Genomic DNA, 23,054 nt, shown 5'->3' on the forward strand with positions numbered 1-23,054 from the left:
CGCCGACTGTTACATGTCCCATTGTGTGTGAAACAACAACAAGGGGATCACATTTTATCAACAGCAAAGTTAGCTGTTTTAAACTGAGTTTTCTACTAGCGCTCAACGTTTTCTAACTTAAAAAATATCATGGATTGGTAATGAGCCTCTTCACGTTTATTTTATTTATTCATTTGTATTATTTTAATGAATATTTACAAAAGCTTTAAAGTACTTATAGTAATTTCACAAAGCTAGCTTACACATATTTTGTAGCCTTGCATTTAGGGCCTGGATTTACATTTCTGCTTTGTATTTTCACAGTAAGAAAACCCCTTCCTATGTGTGAGCTCTTTTCTCTCTCCCCGTCTCTTTTGCTCTCTCAGGCGTAGCAGAAGTGTAATTCTCATGGCAGCTTCCTTATAGGCTCGTGTCAGTGTCTTGCTCAAAGCTTTTACTCAGCGCTGCTACGCTGTGATATGTGAGATCCTGTGGTGATCTTTCTTTTCATTTCTTTTACCCTTCATCAGACTTAGATCATTTCAAAGTCCACACCAGAAGCGCAGTGTCTGTGAGAGAGGGACAGGGAGTGGTGTTACTTTGTGGAACGCCCACTTCCTCAGGAGGTAAACTCTCTAGCCTTCATCTTCGGTGTTGTTACAGGATTAAAGTATAATCTTGACACGGCTGATTAGCCTTTTTTAATCACATTTAATACTCTTAATCGCATTAAGCATCTCTTTATATGGTGTCCACGATTAGCTCATATTCGTCCTTGTTTGTCTTCCAGATCTCACATATGCATGGGTCTTCAATGAGTACCCATACTTTGTTCAACAAGACAATCGCCGCTTCGTCTCTCAGCAGACGGGAAACCTTTATATTGCCAAGGTGGAGCCCTCTGATGTGGGTAACTACACCTGTGTGGTGATGAACAGCATCACAAAGGGCAAAGTCCAAAGCTCTCCCACGTCTCTGATCCTCCGGACAGATGGTAAGACGCAGCTTACGTCCGCAATGTGACAAGTATGCCTTTCAGGCATATATTAAAGACCTTTCCTTTCAAGGTTGCTTTAATCATCATACTAGTGTGAGTGCTCTTTGTCGTGTCGTGCCTCGCTGTAGTTGAGTCACCGAGTGCTAATGCCTGTAAGTAAATAAATGCTCCTCAATGTAGGCCAGCAAACAAAGCACCCAAATCTCTCCTTTGCTGACTTAGCTGTCTTATAATTCACATTCCCTTTTAAAAGCTCTCCCTTTGCGCCTCACACATGAAGTCCCAGGCCCGGGTCCCTGGCAGTCTGTTGTTCTTTTCTCTGTTATGCTTTCATAGAAAGAGTGAATAAAGATTGCCTCTGGAATGAATAAAACATCAGCCATACGTCATTGGACCATTACATTGAGTGTTCCGGTGGCTCAACCAGTTAGTTTCCACTCAGTGTACTGTACATGTAGCTGCATAAATTTAAATCCTATCGCATCGCTTTCTGATCTCGGTCTCGACTGTCTCCCCTGAATACTGATATTAACAACAGAACCGTTGAGTTTGGGTGCTGCCCAGTCAAGCTTTGAAATAATAGATAAACAACCAGACTAGCTTTAAAAACAGGATTTTGAATATACAGTATTCATTCCACCAAGAAGAGGTTTAAATTATTCCTCGCTGGTTTTCCACTGCACTCTGGTGACTGCACACTTAAGTGATGTACTACTATGAGGTTTCCCCATGAGAGAATGTTTGCTCACATTTCTTTTATTTCTCCCATGTTAGTTTTGCAGTGCTATTGTTTGGAGCATAATGCAAACCTTATTGCGTGTAAGTCATGAATAATGGAGGACTGAACAAGTTTCCTTGTGCTTGCTCTTCATAGGAGTGATGGGTGAATACGAGCCGAAAATAGAAGTTAATTTCCCAGACAATGTACCCGCTGCAAAAGGATCAACAGTTACGCTGGAATGTTTCGCCCTTGGGAAGTAAGCTGGATTCAGTCAAGCATGTTTTCAATCTTCTGTCTTTCACTGCACATGAGGAACCTATGGATATCTGTGTGGTGAAGTTAATGGGCCAATTATATTTCTCAAAGTGTATCATGCTGTGATTTGTATGAAAAGTATTGGAGATAGCTTTTTTTGTTGCTGGATCGACTTAACTTGAAAACCTTTCATTCACTAAAAAAAAAAAAAAAAAAAAAAAATACACTGAATAGGCTTAAGCTCCATTGCTCACTCTATTGCAGGATTATTACAGACAACCTGTGCAACAATCTCAAAAACTTCAAAGCCCCGTGGATGGGAATCTCTGCTGAGGCTTACCTCTCCTGTGTCTTTCAGCCCCGTCCCAGAAATCACCTGGAAGAGAGCTAACGGCGTTCCCTTCCCCAGCAAAGTGAAAATGAAGTACTCCAATGCTGTTCTGGAGATCCCTAGTTTCCAGCAGGATGACACTGGAGGATATGAGTGTGTGGCTGAGAACAAGATGGGCAAGAACACAGCCACGGGGAGACTGGCCTTCTATGGTAATAACAGGTTTTGTTTGGCTTTCTAAGACAACACAAAAAATGTATTCATTGTAAAATAATTGCGAGGAGTTATGAAGATCTTTGCCATGTTGAATAAGGCCCGGGTTTATTTAACAGGTCTTTTTCATTGTATTTATTTACATAAACACTGTCAGAGGAGAAATCCGGTGGAGGCTCATAGATGGTAACAATGCTTGGCCCAGATTATCTAATTATGCGTGGGTTCAAGGATCCACTCTAAACCTTTGGAAAGGCTCAGGTTCCATTGGGGGCCTGTTTTTAAAGGTTTGCGTGTGTTAAAACGTGTTTAAACTTGATATCGCCGGCAAACAAATGTGCAAGCTGATCTTCTAACGGGTCATTATTGAGGATTGGGTCTTTTAAATGTGCAACACAACATACATTGTACATTTAGTACTAAATGAAAATGCAATATGGGGCGTTTCTACCGGAGTGAGCAAACTACTCGGAGGAGAATTAAGAGTTAATTTAGTACACACATTTTACGATTTACCACGCCTGGTATTAAGTGAGTTGTAATTAACACCTTAGTAAGGAAGGTGTTAATCCAGTAGCCCAGTGTTACACACAACAGGCTGCTGTTATGTTGTTAGGAGGAGACATAGGCACAATAAAAGAAGGCGTAAAGAACGCCCTTTCCATACATGTGAACGTGTTTTGAATGATACAAAAATACATCGCATCAATTTTTCACCATTTAACACCATGATTAAAATGTTAGCCTTTTTGTAGCCAAACGAATCTGAACATTCACAGCCACTGTACGCTAAAGAAGAATATCAAGATTGACATCCATGTCTTCCTTTTTTCTTATTTTTTGCCAACATTACATTTTTAACTGGGATTTCCTCTTTCGAGGGATGGGCGTCTCTGCCCCAGCCCGTCTCGTCCAGTGCGCTCCTCTCCCTAGTGCGCTCGTCTCCCTCCTCAACAGTCCCCGGCCGCTACGCTGTGGGCTGTTTGGATTGGCAGACCTCACCACTGCTTGTAACCTATCTTCAGTCCCTCTTGCCAGCAGGGCATTTACGGCTATTGTCAGAACAAACACAGTGCTGACCGGCTGACTGACGTGCGCAACAGTGGCGCGAGTGTCGCGCCTGAGCGCCCGTGCCGTGGAGGTTACAGCACGCACCTCCTGGGCAATGTACGCCAAACAATGTTCAAAAGATGAAAGGAAGAGAAGACAGGCGCTGTTCTTCTGTTCATCGCCTTATATCTCCACCTTCTCTTAATTTCATCTGCTTTCTTTTTGTTTTACCAACACCATTGACGTTCTACTCTCCCATATTGCGTTTCTTTGTGTAATATTCAGATTTCTTTGCTGTAACTTGAACATTTGTTTATTCGTCTCTTCCACTAATACCTCTAATTACTGAGTTTAATTTTGCTCTTTCAGTCATTCAGCTTTCTGTCCAAACTCTCCATGTTGTAAACCAGTAAAACAAGGGAAAGCCTCATTTCAGTACTACCGCCTCCACACGGTTTGCACCTGTTAACATTCATGCTATTTTGCTGTTGAGCACCTGCAAAACACACACCTACCAAATGTGCAATTTGTCGGCGTGAGCACACAATGAAGTACTATTATGGGATCTTAGTAAATAAGGCCTGTTATGAATTTTTTGAGTATTATAAATCTGGATGGTCATTAAGGATGAATGATATTAGAAAAATATCCAATGTGTGATTACATTTTCAATATTGCATGAGAATATAAAGTGGATTACATCAACAAATATTATCAATCAATCAATTGAAATGTATTTTGAGCAAAATGATCATACAAACAGCAGACTAAAGAGAATGCATATAAGCTATAACTCTGTTTTACACTCTACAGTACCAGCGTTTGCAACATGTCCCTGCTGAATCCCAAATACCCAACAGCCTTTTTTTTACTATTCAATTAGCATCAGTTAATCTGAAAGTATTTGATAGCTAGCTGAGGCTTCGTCTGATTGCATCAAAAAGTTGTGAAAGCATTGCCGTTATACTCCATCCAACAGTTGAAATACACTCATGCTGAGTAAGAAAGCTTTGCTGTTTACATAAAGCATTTATGGCCATGTTTTCGGAGATGTAGTCCCTAAACCTTTTCCTGGCTTGTTGAGCCTTCTACTTTAATTTTTTTGCTCACAGTGATGCAACACTAAAGCTGGTTGTAGTCAGTTGTTTTTTTATCTACTTCCTCAAGAGATAATATGAGACCACCTTAGGCGGAAGGTTGCACTTTCTGGCACAAGCGGTAGACCTAAAAGTATCCTGCAGTGATCAGTTATTTTCACATCATAGTGTATTCATTATTGAGATAAAGAAAAAAAATTTCTTTGAAGTTTCTCCCTATGTGCATGAGGCAGCGTGCTATTTTAATGGGTTCAGATTTAAGTAATCTGAGCTCAGAATTGGATGTATATTCCATTTAATGCTTCTTCAAATGTGGCATCAATAATTGTTGTAAGTTTATAAGGGAGGATTTTTTGATGAAACGATCACTGTATGCACAGCCAGAGAAAAAGTCATTACATTTTCCCTGGATAATAAGCGCTGTTGGTTTTAATCTTACTGCAGTTATTACATTTTTAGGCTCTTGGCTTACCTCAGCTGCGAATGTTTGTGAGAGAGAGGCAAAATGACACCTGTGAAATCAGATGTGACAGTATGTACAGTGCCTGTGAAGTGAGCTATGCTTAGAATAACACTCTCTAGCCATTGAAATTCCTGAAAGTCTTTAAATATGGAAGAGTTAAGATGCAGGGAGTTGTAGGGTACAGGCAGGATTGATGTTTATTATACACAGAATTAAGGTGACAGGTTTGGAGTGAGTGGTGGAGACTGGTGCACTTCACCCCCCCATCCTGAGAGCTTCCTGCTTTGTGGTGCATCATTTGTGCTAATCTTAAGTTGCTACAGGGTGCTGACACATAAAGTGATGAAACTGAGTGATACCCTACAACCTCTTTTCTCCCCCCTCTGAAGACAAACCCATTCTCAAAGTGATCCCACTTATTTGAGCTGTCAATCTGCGCCTGTTTCCCTTTGAACTACTCTGGATGCAGCATATTTAATGTGGTAACTCAGCTCCGTCTTCCTGCTTCCGTCTGATTTTTCACTGGAGTGTATTTCTGTTCCCTCAGCCAAGCCTCAGTGGATCCAGGCCATGAAGGACACGGCACTGGCCATAGAGGAGCGACTGTACTGGGAGTGCCGGGCCAATGGGAAGCCCAAACCCTCCTACACGTGGCTGAAGAACGGCCAACAGCTACTCTCAGAGGTAAATTACTGCCCGTCTTCTGCCACTTCCCGATGTTTCATTTTAAAGACTTAATCTTCAGCTCCAGCTCATCCTTTCATTTCAGAGAGCCGGGTGCCAGGCGCACGGCTGTTTTTTTTTTTCCAAGAGTAATTCAGAGTGAGATGAGAGGAGAGTGTAAACATCTTGCTGAGGTGTGCCAGTGATGAGCCATGGATGTAACTGTCTCTTCTTCTGCTCTACCTTGGCAGATTACACAGTCTTAGAGAGTGGATCAGTGTAGTCCCTGGGAGATTGCTCCATTTAATCTGAATGGAGTCAGTGGTTGTTTTTCATTATTCATGGTGCATGTTTAAGCTGCTCCAGATTTAGGGACAATGGGCTTAATCTCCTGTGAAATATACTGTATATAGCAGCACACCTCACTCCAGACCACCAGAGAATTTCATGCAGTCTCCTGTATTTCAAGATCCACAGCTTTAAAATCGACTTGACTTTAACTTGCGGCTGAGATTTTTTTTTCTCTCAGTAACATTTAATAATTCTCAGGGTGCAGCTTCTTCTTTAGAATTCAACTTCAAATGTGTGATTTTAATATTAGAAAGACATTTTTTAAAAGTCAGTCTTTGATTTAATGGAATATATTTTATATTAGTTATTAGCAATGTTCACCCATAACGGGGATTTATAATCTCAGTATGATAGTTTCAGTTCAGTTACACCACATACGGTTCAGATAACCAGACTGTTTGTCAATGAATGTTTGAGTTTAATCCTCTTAAGGCAAAACAGAGACATTATAAGACTGGACTTAGTGTTATGTAAGGTTGTTGAAGGCAAAACACTTTCATGTTAAATATCAAATAAAAATCTCTTGCGGATAAACCATTTTCTGTAAATGTTTGATGCTGCTTATTAATGCAGAATAAAAAAAAAAACTTTTACATCAGAATAAAGATAAGCATATTGTGCGAGCTTAGTTTTTCACTGCAGGATACTTGTGTTGAAAAAGGAGGATACAGTATCTTCCTATATTGTGTTTCAGTGTCTTGTTTTTGACAAAACACCAGGCTAACCTAAATAAATTATTTAACCAAAAAAGGCACAAAGGAAAAAATAAAAGCTTACACACTTCAGTTGGCAACAAAAATATCCCAAAAAATCACATATAGGAAAAACAACTCTCAGGCAAAACAGATGACACAGGAACACGGGCAGGAGGACGTAAGAACTGAATACAAGAGGGAAGGTCCACTGAGACTAAAAAGACACAGTTGAGAAACAGGTGAGACTAACGACACAGGGGAAGACAATCAGGCCAATCGAAATGGAGGGAGGCCAAGACAAGAATCACTGGGGACAAGATTTACAAACTAAAACAGGAAACACTAAAGACACACATAGAGCTCCAGAATGTAACATTACCAATACGCACAGGGCAAAGAGAAACATGAGGATAAGAAATGACAAAATAAAACAGGAAGCACTAAAGACAAAACTAGGAAACATTGAAATAAATAAACGCACAAGGGGAACAAGCAACACCAGGGAAGAAAGAGACAAACTAAAACAAGAAAGGAAATCCTGATAATTTTACTAAATATCATATTTTTTTATTTTTTGATGCTACACATGTACTTCATTATTTCTGCTTAATGTCATATTTCGTTTAATGTTCTGTCTTACGCTCTTGTAAAGCACTTTGAATTGCTGTGTATGAGTGGTAAATAAATAAACTTACCTTGCATTAAAGCATTTATTGGAATACGGTTTTCAGTTAGCAGGTCCACATGGCAAAGCTATGAAGACTTTTTAACAAGATCACAAGGACAAGAATGTATTTAAAATAAAAAATGGGGTTTCTCCTCTGACTGATTCATCCTCTTCAACGTAACCCTGATTTCATCTGCACCCATTGACAATGCCTCCAACCCAATCCAATGCTTATTGAGTTGTGCTGGAGCGTGCTGAGCAAAGCAGAAGCAACCTTTAAGTCTTAAGCAATAATTGCTTTCTTTCATCCTTTTCTTCACAGGACAGAATCCATGTGGAGGATGGAGTCCTGACGGTGTCAGTGCTGACACTCGCTGACGCCGGCATGTACCAGTGTGTGGCCGAGAATAAACACGGCGTTATATATTTCGCTGCCGAACTAATGGTTTTAGGTAGGCTGGCATTTATCTGTCCCTTAAATCCTCCAATCATTGTTGGCAAAGAATCTTAAAGGTCAACCTACTGTCATCCTTAAAGGTTGTCTGGATTTGCGGATAATGGGGTCAGGGAGGAGGTTATTGTAGGGTCATACATATTTAAAAAATATTTTTTCCCATTTGTGATATACAAATCACTTTGATCTTATCCTGTGCATGATGCGATTGTTGAATTTAAAAAGATAGAATATTTTTCGTTCATAAATCTATACTTAAAAACATGTAATACAAATGTACAGAAGTGAATACATGTGATCTTATTTGATTTGGTTCCCATTACAAACATTTGTCCTGTCTGCCTCTGTTTTGTGCTCCGTTTTATGGTTTTAACGGATCAAACTGAAGCACGCTGCAAAAAAAAAACCCTGTGAAATATGATGCAGTCGTCTTCTAAAGTCAGTTTACTGTTTCCCATCAGCCTCTCCTCCAGACTTCACAGGGAACGTCCTCAGAGCTTTGCTCAAAGCCAAGGCAGGAACTACAGTGACTTTAGAGTGTAAACCCCAGGCCTATCCTATCGCCAGCATCCTATGGAAGAAAGGAAACCTGCCTATCCACACCAATGACAGGTGAGGACTGACATGAACTTTTTCTGTGTCATTTGAAACCACTGTGGTGATGCACATAGCAAAAGATTGATGGTTGGTCAAAGTTGAGCTACGCACACATAAGCCAATCAGTGTATCTTTGTGTAAAGATATCAGAGCAGGTGTATTTTTCATCATTTTTTAAGCTTTGTTTGGTCTAACTGATTAAAGCTTAGCACATATACACAAACTGCTTGATGTCTACAATCATGCTGCACATAAACACAAACAAATCTAGAATTGGACTTTGTCTAACAACAAATGATTCCTTGTTTTTGCAAAGTAGGTTGTAAACTGTTGTTTTCTGAACTCTGCCACAGGATCTCACTTTCCCCCGATGGAACACTGAGGCTTGCCAACGTGAGCAAGTCTGATGCAGGCAGCTATACGTGCTTCGCCCGGAATAGATTTGGCATGTCTAGTACAACTGGAAGGCTCCTAGTAACTGGTGAGCCCTGCTGTTAAATAGCAGTATGTTTGTGCTTTTCCACTTAGTAAGCAGAATTCACTGCTCAGTATGGATTAAAAGAGGAGAGAGAGGTGCTGTACCAAGAGACCTTGAGTCAATAACTGTGGGTAGAGAACATAAACAAACTTTAGGCTTAGTTCTGAGGAGGTTGTGCAAACTTGGGGAAGTTGTTTTCCTTGAGGCTCGCAACATACAAGACTTTGCCTGATTAAGTAACATACAGAATTGTTCATGTGTATCTGTAAGATTCATTTCCAACAGTAGTTTAATATTTTATGTTGTTTTTTCGGGCTGAAATTGTTAAACAAAAAAAAACTGCACCTGCAAAGTAAAAGAATTTGAGTCTTTTTGTTTCATTTCATTGAGTTGTTTTGTCGGGCTGCATTTCCCAGCAGCTGCAATAATGCACTTGGAAGGTGATTGAGAAAATACTTCATCATTATTTTCCTCAAAGCAGTCGAAAACAACCAATTTAGTGCAACAAATGAAAGTCCATTATGTGGAAGCAATGTAAGTGCTAGTGGGGAGGTGTTACAGATGCTGTCATCCTCAAGTGTGGGTTTTTTTTTAGTGGTGGGCTTGTGCATGTTCTCTTTTATATTGATGTGCTGAACCATGTACAATGCACCAAGCAGCCCATAACATGAAGTCTGATCTGATCTGCAGTGCATTGTAATTGTTATCAGGACTTCAGAAGATTATTCGAAATACAGCTGTGTCAGCCTGTAGTATAAGACCATTGAAGTAGTGGCAAGCTTCATGCCACATCATTCGACTTAGACGATTAAAGCCTGGCCAACATGGGATTTTTGGGGGAGATACTGATATCCATAATTGGGAGAAAAAACATCAGATACCGATATATCAGCTGATATCTTTCTTAGATCTCTGTTCGGTCTGTAGAGATAAATAGATGTAGATATATAGATATACACGTTTGTTGTGTTGATCCCTTAAATGCAGTTATCCAACACAAGCGATATACAGTATAACAAAGACAAGATGGTCACTCAGCTGGAAAGTAACTGCGCATGTACAGTAGATGTGTCACTGCTTGGTCAATTTTTACGTATCAATTAATTGGAAACATGAAGAAAACATGACAAAATCTGAAGGTTGTGGCCGTAACTGGGAGATAAAAATCTAACTGCAAATGAACTGAAGTGATTTGTTCTTTTAGAAAGGAGCATCGGTGGTGGTCTTGACGGGTCTTAATTTAAAATCAGTAGTAGTTATGTATTCCTTCCTTTGGTTGAATAATAATAATAAGTCCACCTAAGAGTATCCTACAATTTGGCCCTCTGGCAGTGGAAATGAAATGAAATGTGGCCCTTGCTGTTACCAAAGTTGCCCATCCCTGCTCTGGAGAGTGTTAATGCTTGTTGTAATCCATAAAGTACACGCTGCTGGTGAAAGGGAACTGCTAGTGTAATACAGTTCAACTCAAATAAAATGCTATTTGATTTGTGAATAAATGTATTAATATCAGCCAATATCATCGGCTGGTCAATTAATCGGCCTGGCTCTACTCTAGATAATACTGCTTTGCATGTGACTTGGTGTTTTACAGAGCTGCTATTTAAAAAAAATCAACAAAACACTGATCATACTTTTGCATGAAATGTGTCATGTTCTGTGTGAGACTGGCAGCCCTCCCACCGAAAATGACTCCATCTTTCAAATACAATTTCTGGGGCAGATCCAACCAGAATCATCCAGGGGCCAGTGGACATGGAGATCATTGTGGGCGAGAGCATCGTGTTACCCTGTCAGGTCACCAGTGACCCCGTCCTTGACGTTTCATTCTCCTGGGCCTTCAACGGACAGCTCATTGCCAAGGGAGACGGTCACTTTGAGCTGGTGGGCGGGGTGAGTGACCCGCAGTCGTACTTCTTCAGAACGTGTGAATGGGCAGTTGGCACCTCTTCCCCATCTTGCTTCACTTCATCCGAGCCGTTCGTTAAAAGAGACAGCTTGTGGTTTGACATCATGGGATTTCTTGGAGAGATTTACTGTGGCTTGTGTCACTGCAATGGGTGTGATAGCATCCTTATTTTGCAATTGTAAAAAATCTCCTTGAAGGCAAGAAATGCTTTGGGAATGTGAATGTCTCTTGAAGGAAACACTTTTAGGTCATTCTGCCCAGCTAAGAGTGCCAATTCTACTTTTGTGAATGGAAACGTGGTTGCTTCTATGTCAAAATGCCCTTCCTACATAAAAATCACCATGTAGGTAATGCGTTAGCTGCTCAGCCATTGTGACAGGTTGTCATCTTCTTGAGCACACTTCTCCTTCTAGAGCTCAGCCCTCTGAGGTAATCTATTTTTTAATACTTTGCCTGGTCCTGCCTTCTTTTCAAATCCTACTTTGACATAGCCTGCTGCACAGCTCCTTGTAACAGAAAGGGGATACACATCATTAGAGGTGTCTTTTAAAGGAATGAAAGCATGGCAGAGCCCCAGATGACAAAACACTTTCCGAACACCCTCACCCCCCTTTGGAGATTAACCATTCTTCATCTGTGTGTTTGACTGACAATGTTCTTATCTGAAGAGACTCCTTCCCCAGAAATCCTCGAATGTCCCCAGTCCAAAGAGATTATCAACTTAACTTTGCTGCTTCAAGGAATTTAATTTCCATAATTAAACCATGTTGGCTCTACTGCCACATTTCCCTGCCAATGCCAAGGGAAGATTTCCCCACTAATTTACCATTTGCTGCTTACGGGTGTCCTCTCGATGAGAATCTAATGCGTCTTTTTTTCCATCTCCAATTGAGCAAAAACCAGCTGAACTCAGTAGTAATAGCTTATTTGTTAGTTTCTTGACACAGGTGTTGAAGGTCATTTTGAGGAGCCCTGCAAAAAGCATGTGAAACAGCAGAGGCCTTGTTGGACACAAAAACTCATATTGCTGCACGCAATTTCAGAAAATTCTGGCCTTGATCTTCCTCATAGACAGAAAAGTGTGACTCAGAGGTTCTTGTTATTTTCTGATTTTTTTTTAAGTGTGTTTGCCTTCATGGCGTTGACTGCAAAAAACTGTCAAAAGATCTTTGTAATAACTCTCCCTTGAAACAGGCTTGATTTTCCCCCGCATAGTCCCAGCTAAATAACTGCAGGATCTGCAAAGGTTTCTTGGCACAGCTATTTACTGCACCTTATATATGCTTGACTACATCCTTTAATAAGCTGTCACAAGGTCTGTTATCTTTCATGCTACATAAAGCTTTCTCTCCTCCTTGGTAGAGAACAGCAGGAGATCTGATGATCAGGAACATTCAGCTTTACCATGCCGGCAAATATATCTGTGTGGTGGACACGGACGTGGAGAGCCTGTCGGCCGTGGCTGTACTGATCGTTAAAGGTAAGGAAACCTCCTTATGGCTCTGCAGTCACTCATTAAAACAGCCTGATTGTTTTAGGGTTCCTGTTTTTTTTAAAGGAGAATAAAGTGCACTTTAAGGACTGATGTGTGCTATTTAAATTGACCTATCCGTAGAAAGGTAGTGGTGTAATAATAAGTTTGTGTTTGTTGTTTTTTTCCCCCTGAAAGTAATATTGGTTTGTTTTTTTGGTACAGTAGAATGAGCTATTTCTATGTATAAAGTTTACTCTTTCATGGATTCCATCATGTTGCAGACCCATATTTCTACAGATGTAGGAGCTAATTTTCTTTAGACAGAGCTTTTTTTTAATTTTGTGAGTTGCTTGACGACTGTTGGTTCTCTCATACACTTGATAAAAGAGTAGCACGAAGCTTCAAAAGTGAAGCCAAAACAGAAGAGCCTTAAGTCTGCCTTCTTCATCACAGCCAGTAGGGATTGATTGCACATGCTGCAAAAAGAAGCCCAATGTCATATTTATAGATGAGGAAATGACACTGCTGTACTTTTCATTTGGTTTCATGAGTTTAGAGTCGGAACCGCTAGATTCAGCTCCTCTGCAAACCCCACGTTACACTCACTTTAAAAGTGATGGTTCCATCTTAAATGAAAATGGACGATAAAGCAGGGTGTGCTTTAGGGAGTGGCTACCTGTGATTGACATGTCTCTGCTCGGGCTGCTGTGAACCAGGAAGAAAACATAGCAATGCCTTTCGAGCATGACATCGATAAAAAGGTAACTTCTGGTTTCAAATAGCATAGAGGATGTCAATCAAAATGCCAAACAGAAAGAGGAGTTAACTTATCAATGTGTGACATCATGGTTGCTAAGTCCACTTCTATACACAGTGTATAGATATTCGATAGTATGTGCTTGACAGGGAGGGTTACGTTACCTTCCACTTTATCCTACACACTAATCTTTTGTAAATTGTAAATGGATGGACAACTCTTACATAGCTCTTTTATACCTTCACCCTACAAAGCACTATTCAGTTTGCCTTTCTTGAAGTTTGGTATCTTGCTCAAGGACACTTCGACATACAATAGCTTTAAAGTGAGTGATAAATATAGATGCAAAATGACCCAGAGTGAAAAAGATGTCTGTACTGTGTGAGGGGTAGCAAAAAAAAAAGCTGTGGTGCAAAACATGAAAGAAAAATACATGATTGATGATAACGTAGGGATATGCATTACTGAAATATAAAGAATGCAAAGGGATTTTATTCACAAAGCTCTTTTAGTCAAAAGGGTTTGCTTGCGCTTGTGATTGAAGTGCAGCAAAAATTGCTCATATCCACAATAAAATCATGCTGCAAGTCATCAGAAACCACAAAGTTTTTCATGTTCTGCTTATTTTTTAGTAGCAGTCACTTGATTACATCGTTTAAGAGAGGCTGGCTGTTCTTTTAAATTGCATGCAGTGATGTTTGTGGAAGTAGAGAACTTGACAAAACTGTGTAAAATTACAGAAATATCAGCTATTTTCTTTGTCTCTCTTTCTGTCTGGGTGGGTAATGGCCAATTTTCAATATTGTAGCAATGTACTTGACAGTGGAATGTTTGAATGCCTTTCTGTGCTCACTCATGCAGTATGTATAGCTCCAGAGAGACACAATTGTCAGGAGCTGCGTTGGGCAGAACAAAACAGAACAACGTTTGTTGTGTTTCTGTGAGTAGCAGGTTTATGTTGTGTGCAGGGCGAGAGGAGGGGGGTTTCTGGCTTTGATCCATACGACAAATAGCCAAGCATATTGACACTAAGTAAATATGTTCAACGTCAGATGAGGTGACTGGTGATTTTGGTGTCTGATACTAAGATGGTTTGATCCATGTCTTTATCTTGTAAAAAAAAAAAAAACATGAGTGCTTCAGCTTGGCGTGTTGAAGATTTGCTAGGCTAATTCCCTTAACAAGCACTCCTTTCCAAATGACTGACAACTAAGTGGAAATAAGGCAGTTTCTCCTGCAGAAGCAATATCAAGGCCATGGAAATTGATTGGCCCAGTATTGACTGGAGAGAAACTTGTCTATGACTCAGATTGTGCATTATTTACACTTCCTGCTCACGGCAGCTGTCATGGATGTCTCATTGCTTGGATCAAATGGCTTCAAACATAGGGGGTAAAGAATGATGCTGGAGGGAAAAACAGTCATGGAGGGAAAACAATGGCTTTATACAATAATATAGACCTGCTGTAACATGCTGTTTCAAATATTATTTTCCAGTACAGCAACTAGCCAGTCCAGGTAGGGTCATTAATGATGGCCTGAGGCCACACAGAGTTACTTTATTTCAACCTGTAATCACAGGTTGCCTGTTGCAGCTTAAAAACTTTAATAATCGTACTTGGCCTATTGCTCAGTTACTGTTCCGCTAACATCCCTATTTCTTCTTTTTGCCCCGTTGAGACCTTTGAATCTCCCAACAAAATCTGATGACTGACGATGGGAAAAATCTCTTATCGCATTAGTATTAAAGAAAGCAGATGCTATGGCTCTTGAGCTTCTCCAGCAGCGAATGAGCTTGATCAGATTCAGCAGACACAAATGTTCAGTAACTTGATAATTCACCGCATCCTCATGTTTAAGTTCTTATGTTGTATTCTTTTTTTGCTATTTGAATTGAGAAAAAAAAACAACAATAGTATCTCCATTGACTGGCTCCCGCAATTGCAACACCTGACCTCAACCCACGCACACATTTTCTCATTTACCTCTCTTGGTATCTAAATGTGCATGCAGATTTGAATTTATTTACGCAGGCCGGTGAGTCAATACAATGAATCTCCTCCTCAGATCCTCAGTTCAAAAGTAAAAGTATTAGTTCTAGAGAAGAGTTGCCCCTGTGAGAAATGCTGCTGCTGGTTGAAATATAGCCAAATGACTATATTAGCAATTTTTGTCCCATGGTTTTCAACCTAGGAGTAACAACATAAAACTAAAGGGGTCTTATAATGTTCCTTCTAGTAAAAGAAAAAAGGTCTACATTTTTGTTTTGTTGTAGATATATCAAGCAGAAAATCACATGTTAAGCTATTGTACTGGATTTTCTGAGCTATTTTGTGTTTTGTTTTTGTCTTGTACATAAAGTATAAACCACTGCTTTATTCAATTCAATTCAATAAGCTTCATCTGCATGAATGTGTAAATATGTTGCCAAAGCATATAATATCAAATAATACAATAATACTAATAGTAATGAGTAGTAATAATTAATGTTAACATACAAGTTTGTTAAATGTAGTGGAGTTAAAAGTATCCTTTTTAATTATTGTGGAATTGAAATAAAAGTCATTTTAAAGGGAACCACTGGAGTAAAATAAAAAGTGTCTTAAAATGATGCTCAAATACAAAACTTTACAATACTTTATGGAATCAGTGACTTTCCATTTTTGACAATAAGATTTTTTTTCTGAAAACAAGCTCTCATCCTGTCTGTATTATCCAAAGCACAAGCTGTATTGATCAGAACTACTTTCTATCAGTTGTCCTGTGATGTGTGTATAACCCAAAGCAATAGGGAATCTGGAAAGAGATTTTGCTGCTGATTGTTTTGTTTTTTAAAAATGTTTTTCTGAAGCTGGGGTCACAACAAAACAAATCAATTCTATTAACATTTAGTTTGGGATGGAAGCAGAAATCTCAAAAACTGTGTACAAAGCTTTATACTTGGATAGATAGTGGATATAAAAAAAAAAACACAATCAGAGAATCTTCAGTCAGTGGCTGCACCACATGTTCAAATATCAAAATTGTAATGTTAAAACAACAGTTTTAATGATGCATGACTCATTTAACAGTGGTGATGTAGAGTCAGAGTGATAAGGTTGAAATGAGTGTGATCATTGCTTCACACATAGACATTTAGAATACTGGCACTGATACCAATAATTGGTGTTAAATGTGTTAAACACATTATTGCAATCGTGTAATATAAGCCATTAGTAGCAGCTGAAAATCATTTACAGGGTGCTGTTTCTGATCCTGTCTCATTCCTCTCCCCTCCCATAACTGAAGGTCAATGATGATCGCTGCTGACACAAAGATCACTTGCACTCTTTTTTTTTTTTTTTTTTTTTTACAGTGACAATAGAAAATCAGATGCCACTCCACAAAGCCACACACCAACACACACACACACTCCACTGGGTGGTTGTGGTTATGTAGAAGGTCATGTTATAAGGATTACATCATGGTCATTAGCATTTAAACCACTTGTTCAGCACTCAGGCTTATTTGACACTTGCATCATCATCGTCATTATTATTATTATTATCATCATCATCTTCATCATCATCATCCTGGGAGCCAGTGTGTAGGGAAAAGCACAGGCACTACGACTACTTCAAGTACTAAACAGTGTATTCCTGTAGTTCCTGAAATATAAGCGTTTATTACAAATGTAGAAAATATTACATTTAAATCAAAATGATGTGTGTTGTAATGGCCGTGTCTGTAAGTACTTATTACCAGATATTAGTTTGCCCTTTGCCAGCTTCACAATAAAAGCCCAGACAGTCTGTCCATATTAATAACAGATTATTTGAACACCCTCAAGTCACTGACAGCACCCTCTTCCCTCAGCCAATGAAATATAATTAAGAGGATAAGGAATTGATCCTTGATTGTCTGCTCCATTAATATGTATTAATGAGGCCAGTGTATTAAAGTTGGGTTTTTTTTATCAAGAGCTGCTAATGAGTTTTACAAAGATCGATTCCTCTAACGCCAGGGTCTTAAGGCCAAATGTACGTGGGCAGCTCATTTACAGCTTCTGAGAATTCAGCTACTTATAGCATGCATGTTAAGCAGAGTCTGATACATATATATATGCATTTGCACATATAGTATGATAATACTGCATTAGCTGTAATTAAATAATCATGGGTTTGGGTTTCCAAAGCATTGATTGTTTTTTAAAATGATCGCTCAATATTTGAATAATTAGAAAATGTTGCCTCAGATGAGAAAGCACTTCAGAGCCAGTCAGGAGTGTGAAGCAGAGCTCGAGGCGTCATTATTCTGCGGTGTGTCTCTTAGCTCTCCAGTGGTCTATTATTTCTGATGAGCTGACACATTCATTAGAAACAGGAAGCAGCAGATGAGGGTAAAGTAAAACATCACACAGCTTAATTGGCGGGATAATGAAAATAAATGATAAAACTCAGCTTCTTCAGGGCTGTGAGGCTCTTTTTCATCTTTTACCTTTTAATTCGAACCTCTGCACCTACTTACGTCTGCTGTTTCCACGATCAATTACCGGGAGGAGCATGAAAGGGAAGGATTACAGGTTGGGTGAATATTGGAGTATAAATCTTGAATTAACTTTTAATTCCTTGTGAAGGGCATAACTTCTCCTCAAAGCTTACACTCAAAGCTCTTTAAAAAAAACGTTGATTTCAAATATAGAGGATCTTAAGTTAGCATAATGTCTTGTGGCAGTATATCGGTGCTGGATGTTTTTTTTATGCAAATGTATTTGACTCTCATGTTTTCCTCTCAGTTTCTGTGACTGCACACATTCTGTAGTCCTGTCTGTGGCTCTGCATGTGGAATTACCTCACAGTGTTCTGTGTTCCTGTGATGGTAACAGGCCCCCCCAGCCCCCCAGACTCTGTGACAGTTGAGGAGGTGACAGACAGTACAGCCCAGCTCGCGTGGAGCCCCGGCAGAGACAACGGCAGCCCCATCACCAATTACCTCATCCAGACCAGGACTCCCTTCACTGTGGGCTGGCAGAGGGTTAACACAGGTAGGCAGCACTTAGAGATGAATTTTCATCCAATACCACGTGTGATGTTAGTCAGATAATTTGTGGATCCCCTCAGGGAAATTGTCTCACTGCTGGGAGGTCAGATTGTGGGGTCAGCTACAGAAAAAAGGCTCTAGAAATGGTAAGGATTCAGGGTTTTACTCGAGAGAACTAGAGGGTGCTGCTTTTATATGATCGCATTTAAAACCACTTCTATGACCTTTACACTCACAGCCGAAATCCTTTTCTTCCTCTCAGGTCAGGTCAGTTTGGATGATATTTACCTCCTGTTCCTTTTGAGAGTGATTGAATGTGTTGCAAGTTGCTTTGGGCAACAGGAAAATGGGGGACAAAATGAATTTATATATTATTTTGAATGTATTATTTGACAGGGACTGTGCTCATTTGTGATCAAATTAATAATATATACAGAGAGCAGACTCCACCTGTGCAGAGGCCACAGTCCTTGCCGCACTCATCACTGGTTCGACTCCTAATAAGCAGCCGTTGGGTGCATGTCATCCCCCACTCCCCTGTCTAAAAAGAACAGTATAGTTCTTTTCACAAAAATGCTCCTGAAAATATCTAGAAAATTTCAGAAGGACTGCACCGGATATTCTCCTGACCTGGCTGTTCACATGCACACCTCACATCAGGAGACTATCCCTGTCAGACGGGAGGGAGGGCAGGGGGGTTCTCCTGAGGTAAGATGTGACATAAAAAAAGACGCTGAAGTAGCGGAAGAAGGGATTCCGCTATAAAATGCTATAATGGGAATATTTGCCATTATATCAATGCTACGGAATCACATTATTAACAAAAGAGCGGAGGAGAACATACTGTGGAAACGCAATGCGGCCGTTTAATAACGTGCACTGAGATCTTAGCCGTCGCATGCATACAGTCTATGCAATGACTCCAGTCAAAGGATATAAACGTCACCACCCACTCTCACTCGCTCGTGGTGAATTCTCCGGAGAATATCCTGCTGCGTTCTCACAACAGCCTACTTGGACTTGCTGTGGAAAAAATACTAGGGGGCTGGCAGGATAAACTCTGGGTGAAGTCAGTGTGAAAAATGTGTCTGTTTGAGTTCACACACAGCTCCTCCGGCAAATATCAGGAGTTTTTCTGCAAGTGTGAAAGCACTATATGTCACACAGCAGTTTGCTATAACTACTACTGAGCAAGAAAGTAAGAGAGAGAAGTAGAAGAAAAAGTTAGGTCCAGTTAAAGCGCCTACAATCAATATTTTTCATTAACAAGGGATCAAATGACTGTGTGTAATGTGAAAGAGGTCACTTGTAATGATGAACCCAAAGATAATTATCAGCCAACTCAGCAGTTGCCCCCCGCTCTCCCAAGCTTTTCTCATCGTTAGTTATATGGTTTAAGGTCTCCATTTATCACTTTCACACATTATTGCCAAAAACGTTTTGGCTACAGCAACAAAAGGCAGAAAAAAATATCATACTTGGGGTGTGGCCTTGAAACTAAAAGCCACTGGTTGGTTATCTTTGAAGAGCTTTTTGCAGCTAAATAGTCAGATTTTGCCTTAGGAGGTAGTTTAGACCGAAAGCGGAGATAATAAAGAAGAGAAAGTTATAGACTTAAATTCATGATAGCTGACAATATGGCTCCAAACGACTTATTTTGCTGCTCCAAGTTGTTTATGTGTGAAAATAGTCTAACTGTTCAGCTCAGATTTAAAGGATAAAACAAATAATCATCTGTAAATGTTGCTTATTTGTTGCGTGTGTCTTTTTCCCCAGTGTGGCTCCCACTGTCAAAAAAGTCAATGTTGCAGACAGCAGTGCTCACAGCTAGGCCACTTAACCTACCTTTTGTCCTCTGCATGTCACCCATACTTAGCACAAGTAGCATTTACAGCAAGTGCCCTCTTCTGAGGTCTTACAGCTTGAAGCGTCTCCTCACATGCACTTTTGTCTAAGAGTTTATTTTGCAAATTTATGTCACAACACAAGGTAAGGAAGGCAGTGTTTATGGCAAACATTTCAGTCAAATGCAAAAAAAAGCTAAAGCTATGTTTCAGCTTTGTGGTAGCTGCTTAAAGGTATATGCATTAGGAAGGTCAAGGTGATATCAGGTTAAGAAACTAAAAGTTATTACAACTTTACAATTGTAAATGGTCTTTAAAGGTCACATATTATCCTCCTTTTCAACGAGTTTAAATTAGTCTCAGAGCTCCCCAAAACATGTCTGTGAAGTTTCTTGCTAAAAGTCCACTCTGACTGTATTTTATCATGCATATAAAACCCTCTTTTTCAGCCCTGCTTAGAACAGACTGTTTCTGTGTCTATAGCTTTAAATGTAAATGAGCTGTGTCTGACAAGTCCCTCTCTAGAAGGGTTTGGGTGGCTTGGACTTTTTTGCACCATGTCCTATTGTTTACTGTGGAAAGGCATACTCAGAAGGCAGAACAAACACCTAGCCAATGGGAGTGTCATCCACCTGGGGGAGGGGTTACTGCCCTTTGTGATGTCATGAAGGGAAAATCTCCAAACGGACTGTTTGAGCACACATTTTCTGAGAGGATGAACTTTTCTCATAATTGGGGGCTTGTAGACAGGCACACATATCAGTGTTAGAAAAACATGGTAAAGTGTATTGTGCATCATATGTGACCTTTAATGACTGACTTTCTAGTTCTAGTCTTCATGATTGGTTTGAATTTTTCAGAAATGTGTACACGTTTGCTTTTCCTGTTAACTTTATTACATGCACGCAGTTGCTCCATGTGTCCTTTATATGCTTTTACAAGTACATACTGCATATTTTCTCTTTTTCTATCCAGTCCCTGAGATAATCGATGGAAACACAGTCACAGCCACTATAGTGGACCTTAATGCCTGGGTGGAGTATGAGTTTCGGGTGTTGGCCAGAAACAGTGTGGGTGTTGGAGAACCCAGCCCTGTGTCAGTCAAGACGAGGACAGAGGACGCAGGTATACAATGTACCACCATTCAGCCGTTTTAATCCTTCATTCTCTATAGAAAATATCAACTATGATCTGCAAAAATACCACCACCATCACTCCTTCTACATCTCTCTGAGGCCTTCAGGGGTTTTTGTTCATGGAGGTCTGAACAAGGTCTGTGTTTTGTAGTTCCTGATGCAGCGCCAGGTGACGTGGGTGGAGGAGGTGGAAGCAGATCTGAGCTGGTCATCACATGGGAGGTAAGTCATCAGTCTTATGTTCTAGTATGTTATTCAAAGTACCCGTAGTTCATCTTTTTTCTCTACTCGAGCGAGAGCACTAAACTTAGACCCCAGTTCTGTTTGCGTGAAGTTGTCATAAATTTGGGGTTAATTGAAGTCTGGAGCTGAAGTCACTGTCATTTCTTAGTTAAAGTGTCTCCATGTAGCACACACAAGCACAACACTAAATCCGACAGTTATTGTCATTAATAAGGCTTTGATCTGCGGTTGAATTTCTTTTTTTCAGCCAAATCCACTGTGCTCATATCTAGCACTGAAGTAAACCAGTCAGGTAGCAGAAAATAATGTAGATATTCAAGAAGTCATTAGTTTGCTACTGCTCTCTCATTATTTGAGTTCTCTCATTTCATTAAAATTAGAAATAACTTTTCATCCTAAAAGCTGCTCAGACGTTCTGTAATGAGCTTAGTTTTTTTTAATGGCATTTTACTGCTCATTTCATTTCGTCAGGTGGGTCACAGAAGCAATTTGTGGGTCACACATGTTTTTTTTTGTGGTTCCTTTTAGAGCAGGATGGTGGTTGATGTCTGCCCAGACGGGGGGTGAATGCGAGTGGTTTGTATATGTTTTAATATCACTATAGTTTTGTGTTTCACTCTCAGCCTGTCCCCGAAGAACTACAGAATGGTGAGAGCTTTGGTTACATCATTGCTTTCCGCGCCTTTGGAGATGTAAGCTGGACTCACGTGGCCACCTCTGCGCCCGGTGCGGCTCGCTACGTGTACCGCAACGACAGCATTGCGCCCTTCTCTCCGTTTCATGTGAAGGTTGGGACTTACAACAGCAAAGGACAGGGTCCCTTTAGCCCCGTGGTCACCATCTACTCTGCAGAGATAGGTAAGGGAGTGAATATGCGTGGGATTTCTTTTGCAAAGGCTACAAAGCTTTTTCTGTTTCTGAAAGGGACAAAGATCATGAAAGAGTTTTTTATTGCATCCTGTAGACTCAGAGCCCAGTATTTTATCTCTTTGAATCACAAAAAGAAGATACATGCAGGAAAATAAATCTGTGGAAATCATTCATATGTTAAAAAAGGGTAGAAAAAATGGGGAGTAAAAGAGTGACAAATTTATCCAAGGGGAGGCAGATTGCCTCCAAATATCAGTACTCTTGAACGGCTGCTCCAAAGTGAAAATCGCTTGGCATTTAGATCTATGCTACCTCTCGGCATGCTGAGAGGGGGTCAGTGTTTAGTGTAGTGCTGGTCTATTTACCAGCAGCACCTGTGTGTGATGATTCATCCATGTAGAGATCAACAAGAATGCCGCACTGTTACAAATGTAAAATGTGAGGAGATTTGTTCTGCTTGCCTCTGTGCCGTTGAAGGAAAAGCAGCACTGCTCAGTTTCCTGTTGTCTGTTTTCAGAGCCAAGTGGGATGCCAGCGGGAGTTTGGGCCAGAAGTGTCTCAGCCTCAGAGATTGAGGTGAATTGGCAGGCTCTCTCCTTCACCCCTGAAAGGGTTCTGGGCTATGAGGTACATTTTTACCCTTTTAAATGGAAATTGAAATCACACACACACAACAGGTTTCAAATGCTAGTCATCACCCCTGTCGTACCTCAAAGCTGACACTTCCAAACTCGCCGTCGCTATGGTAATGGCTGTTTCAGTTGGGCGACTGTTATGGGCAAAATTATACA

At 40.2% G+C, this 23,054-nt stretch overlaps 1 protein-coding gene across 2 annotated transcripts in view; it reads left to right on the top strand.

The window, feature by feature from the left end:
• The window catches only part of cntn3a.2 (contactin 3a, tandem duplicate 2), a 43,212-nt gene that overhangs the window by 11,564 nt on the left and 8,594 nt on the right, over window positions 1-23,054 (top strand). For both annotated transcript variants that reach the window (XM_061057492.1, XM_061057493.1), the window contains 15 exons: window positions 510-605; window positions 770-973; window positions 1,851-1,953; window positions 2,311-2,495; window positions 5,654-5,790; window positions 7,805-7,934; window positions 8,398-8,548; window positions 8,887-9,014; window positions 10,735-10,904; window positions 12,283-12,400; window positions 18,016-18,174; window positions 20,990-21,139; window positions 21,302-21,372; window positions 22,017-22,251; window positions 22,781-22,890. In XM_061057492.1, the coding sequence (XP_060913475.1) occupies window positions 510-605; window positions 770-973; window positions 1,851-1,953; window positions 2,311-2,495; window positions 5,654-5,790; window positions 7,805-7,934; window positions 8,398-8,548; window positions 8,887-9,014; window positions 10,735-10,904; window positions 12,283-12,400; window positions 18,016-18,174; window positions 20,990-21,139; window positions 21,302-21,372; window positions 22,017-22,251; window positions 22,781-22,890 (2,147 nt within the window). The remainder of the gene's footprint in view (window positions 1-509; window positions 606-769; window positions 974-1,850; window positions 1,954-2,310; window positions 2,496-5,653; window positions 5,791-7,804; window positions 7,935-8,397; window positions 8,549-8,886; window positions 9,015-10,734; window positions 10,905-12,282; window positions 12,401-18,015; window positions 18,175-20,989; window positions 21,140-21,301; window positions 21,373-22,016; window positions 22,252-22,780; window positions 22,891-23,054) is intronic.

The sequence above is a fragment of the Labrus mixtus genome, chromosome 15 (assembly GCF_963584025.1).
Source record: "Labrus mixtus chromosome 15, fLabMix1.1, whole genome shotgun sequence".
Classification (NCBI taxonomy): Eukaryota; Metazoa; Chordata; class Actinopteri; order Labriformes; family Labridae; genus Labrus; species Labrus mixtus.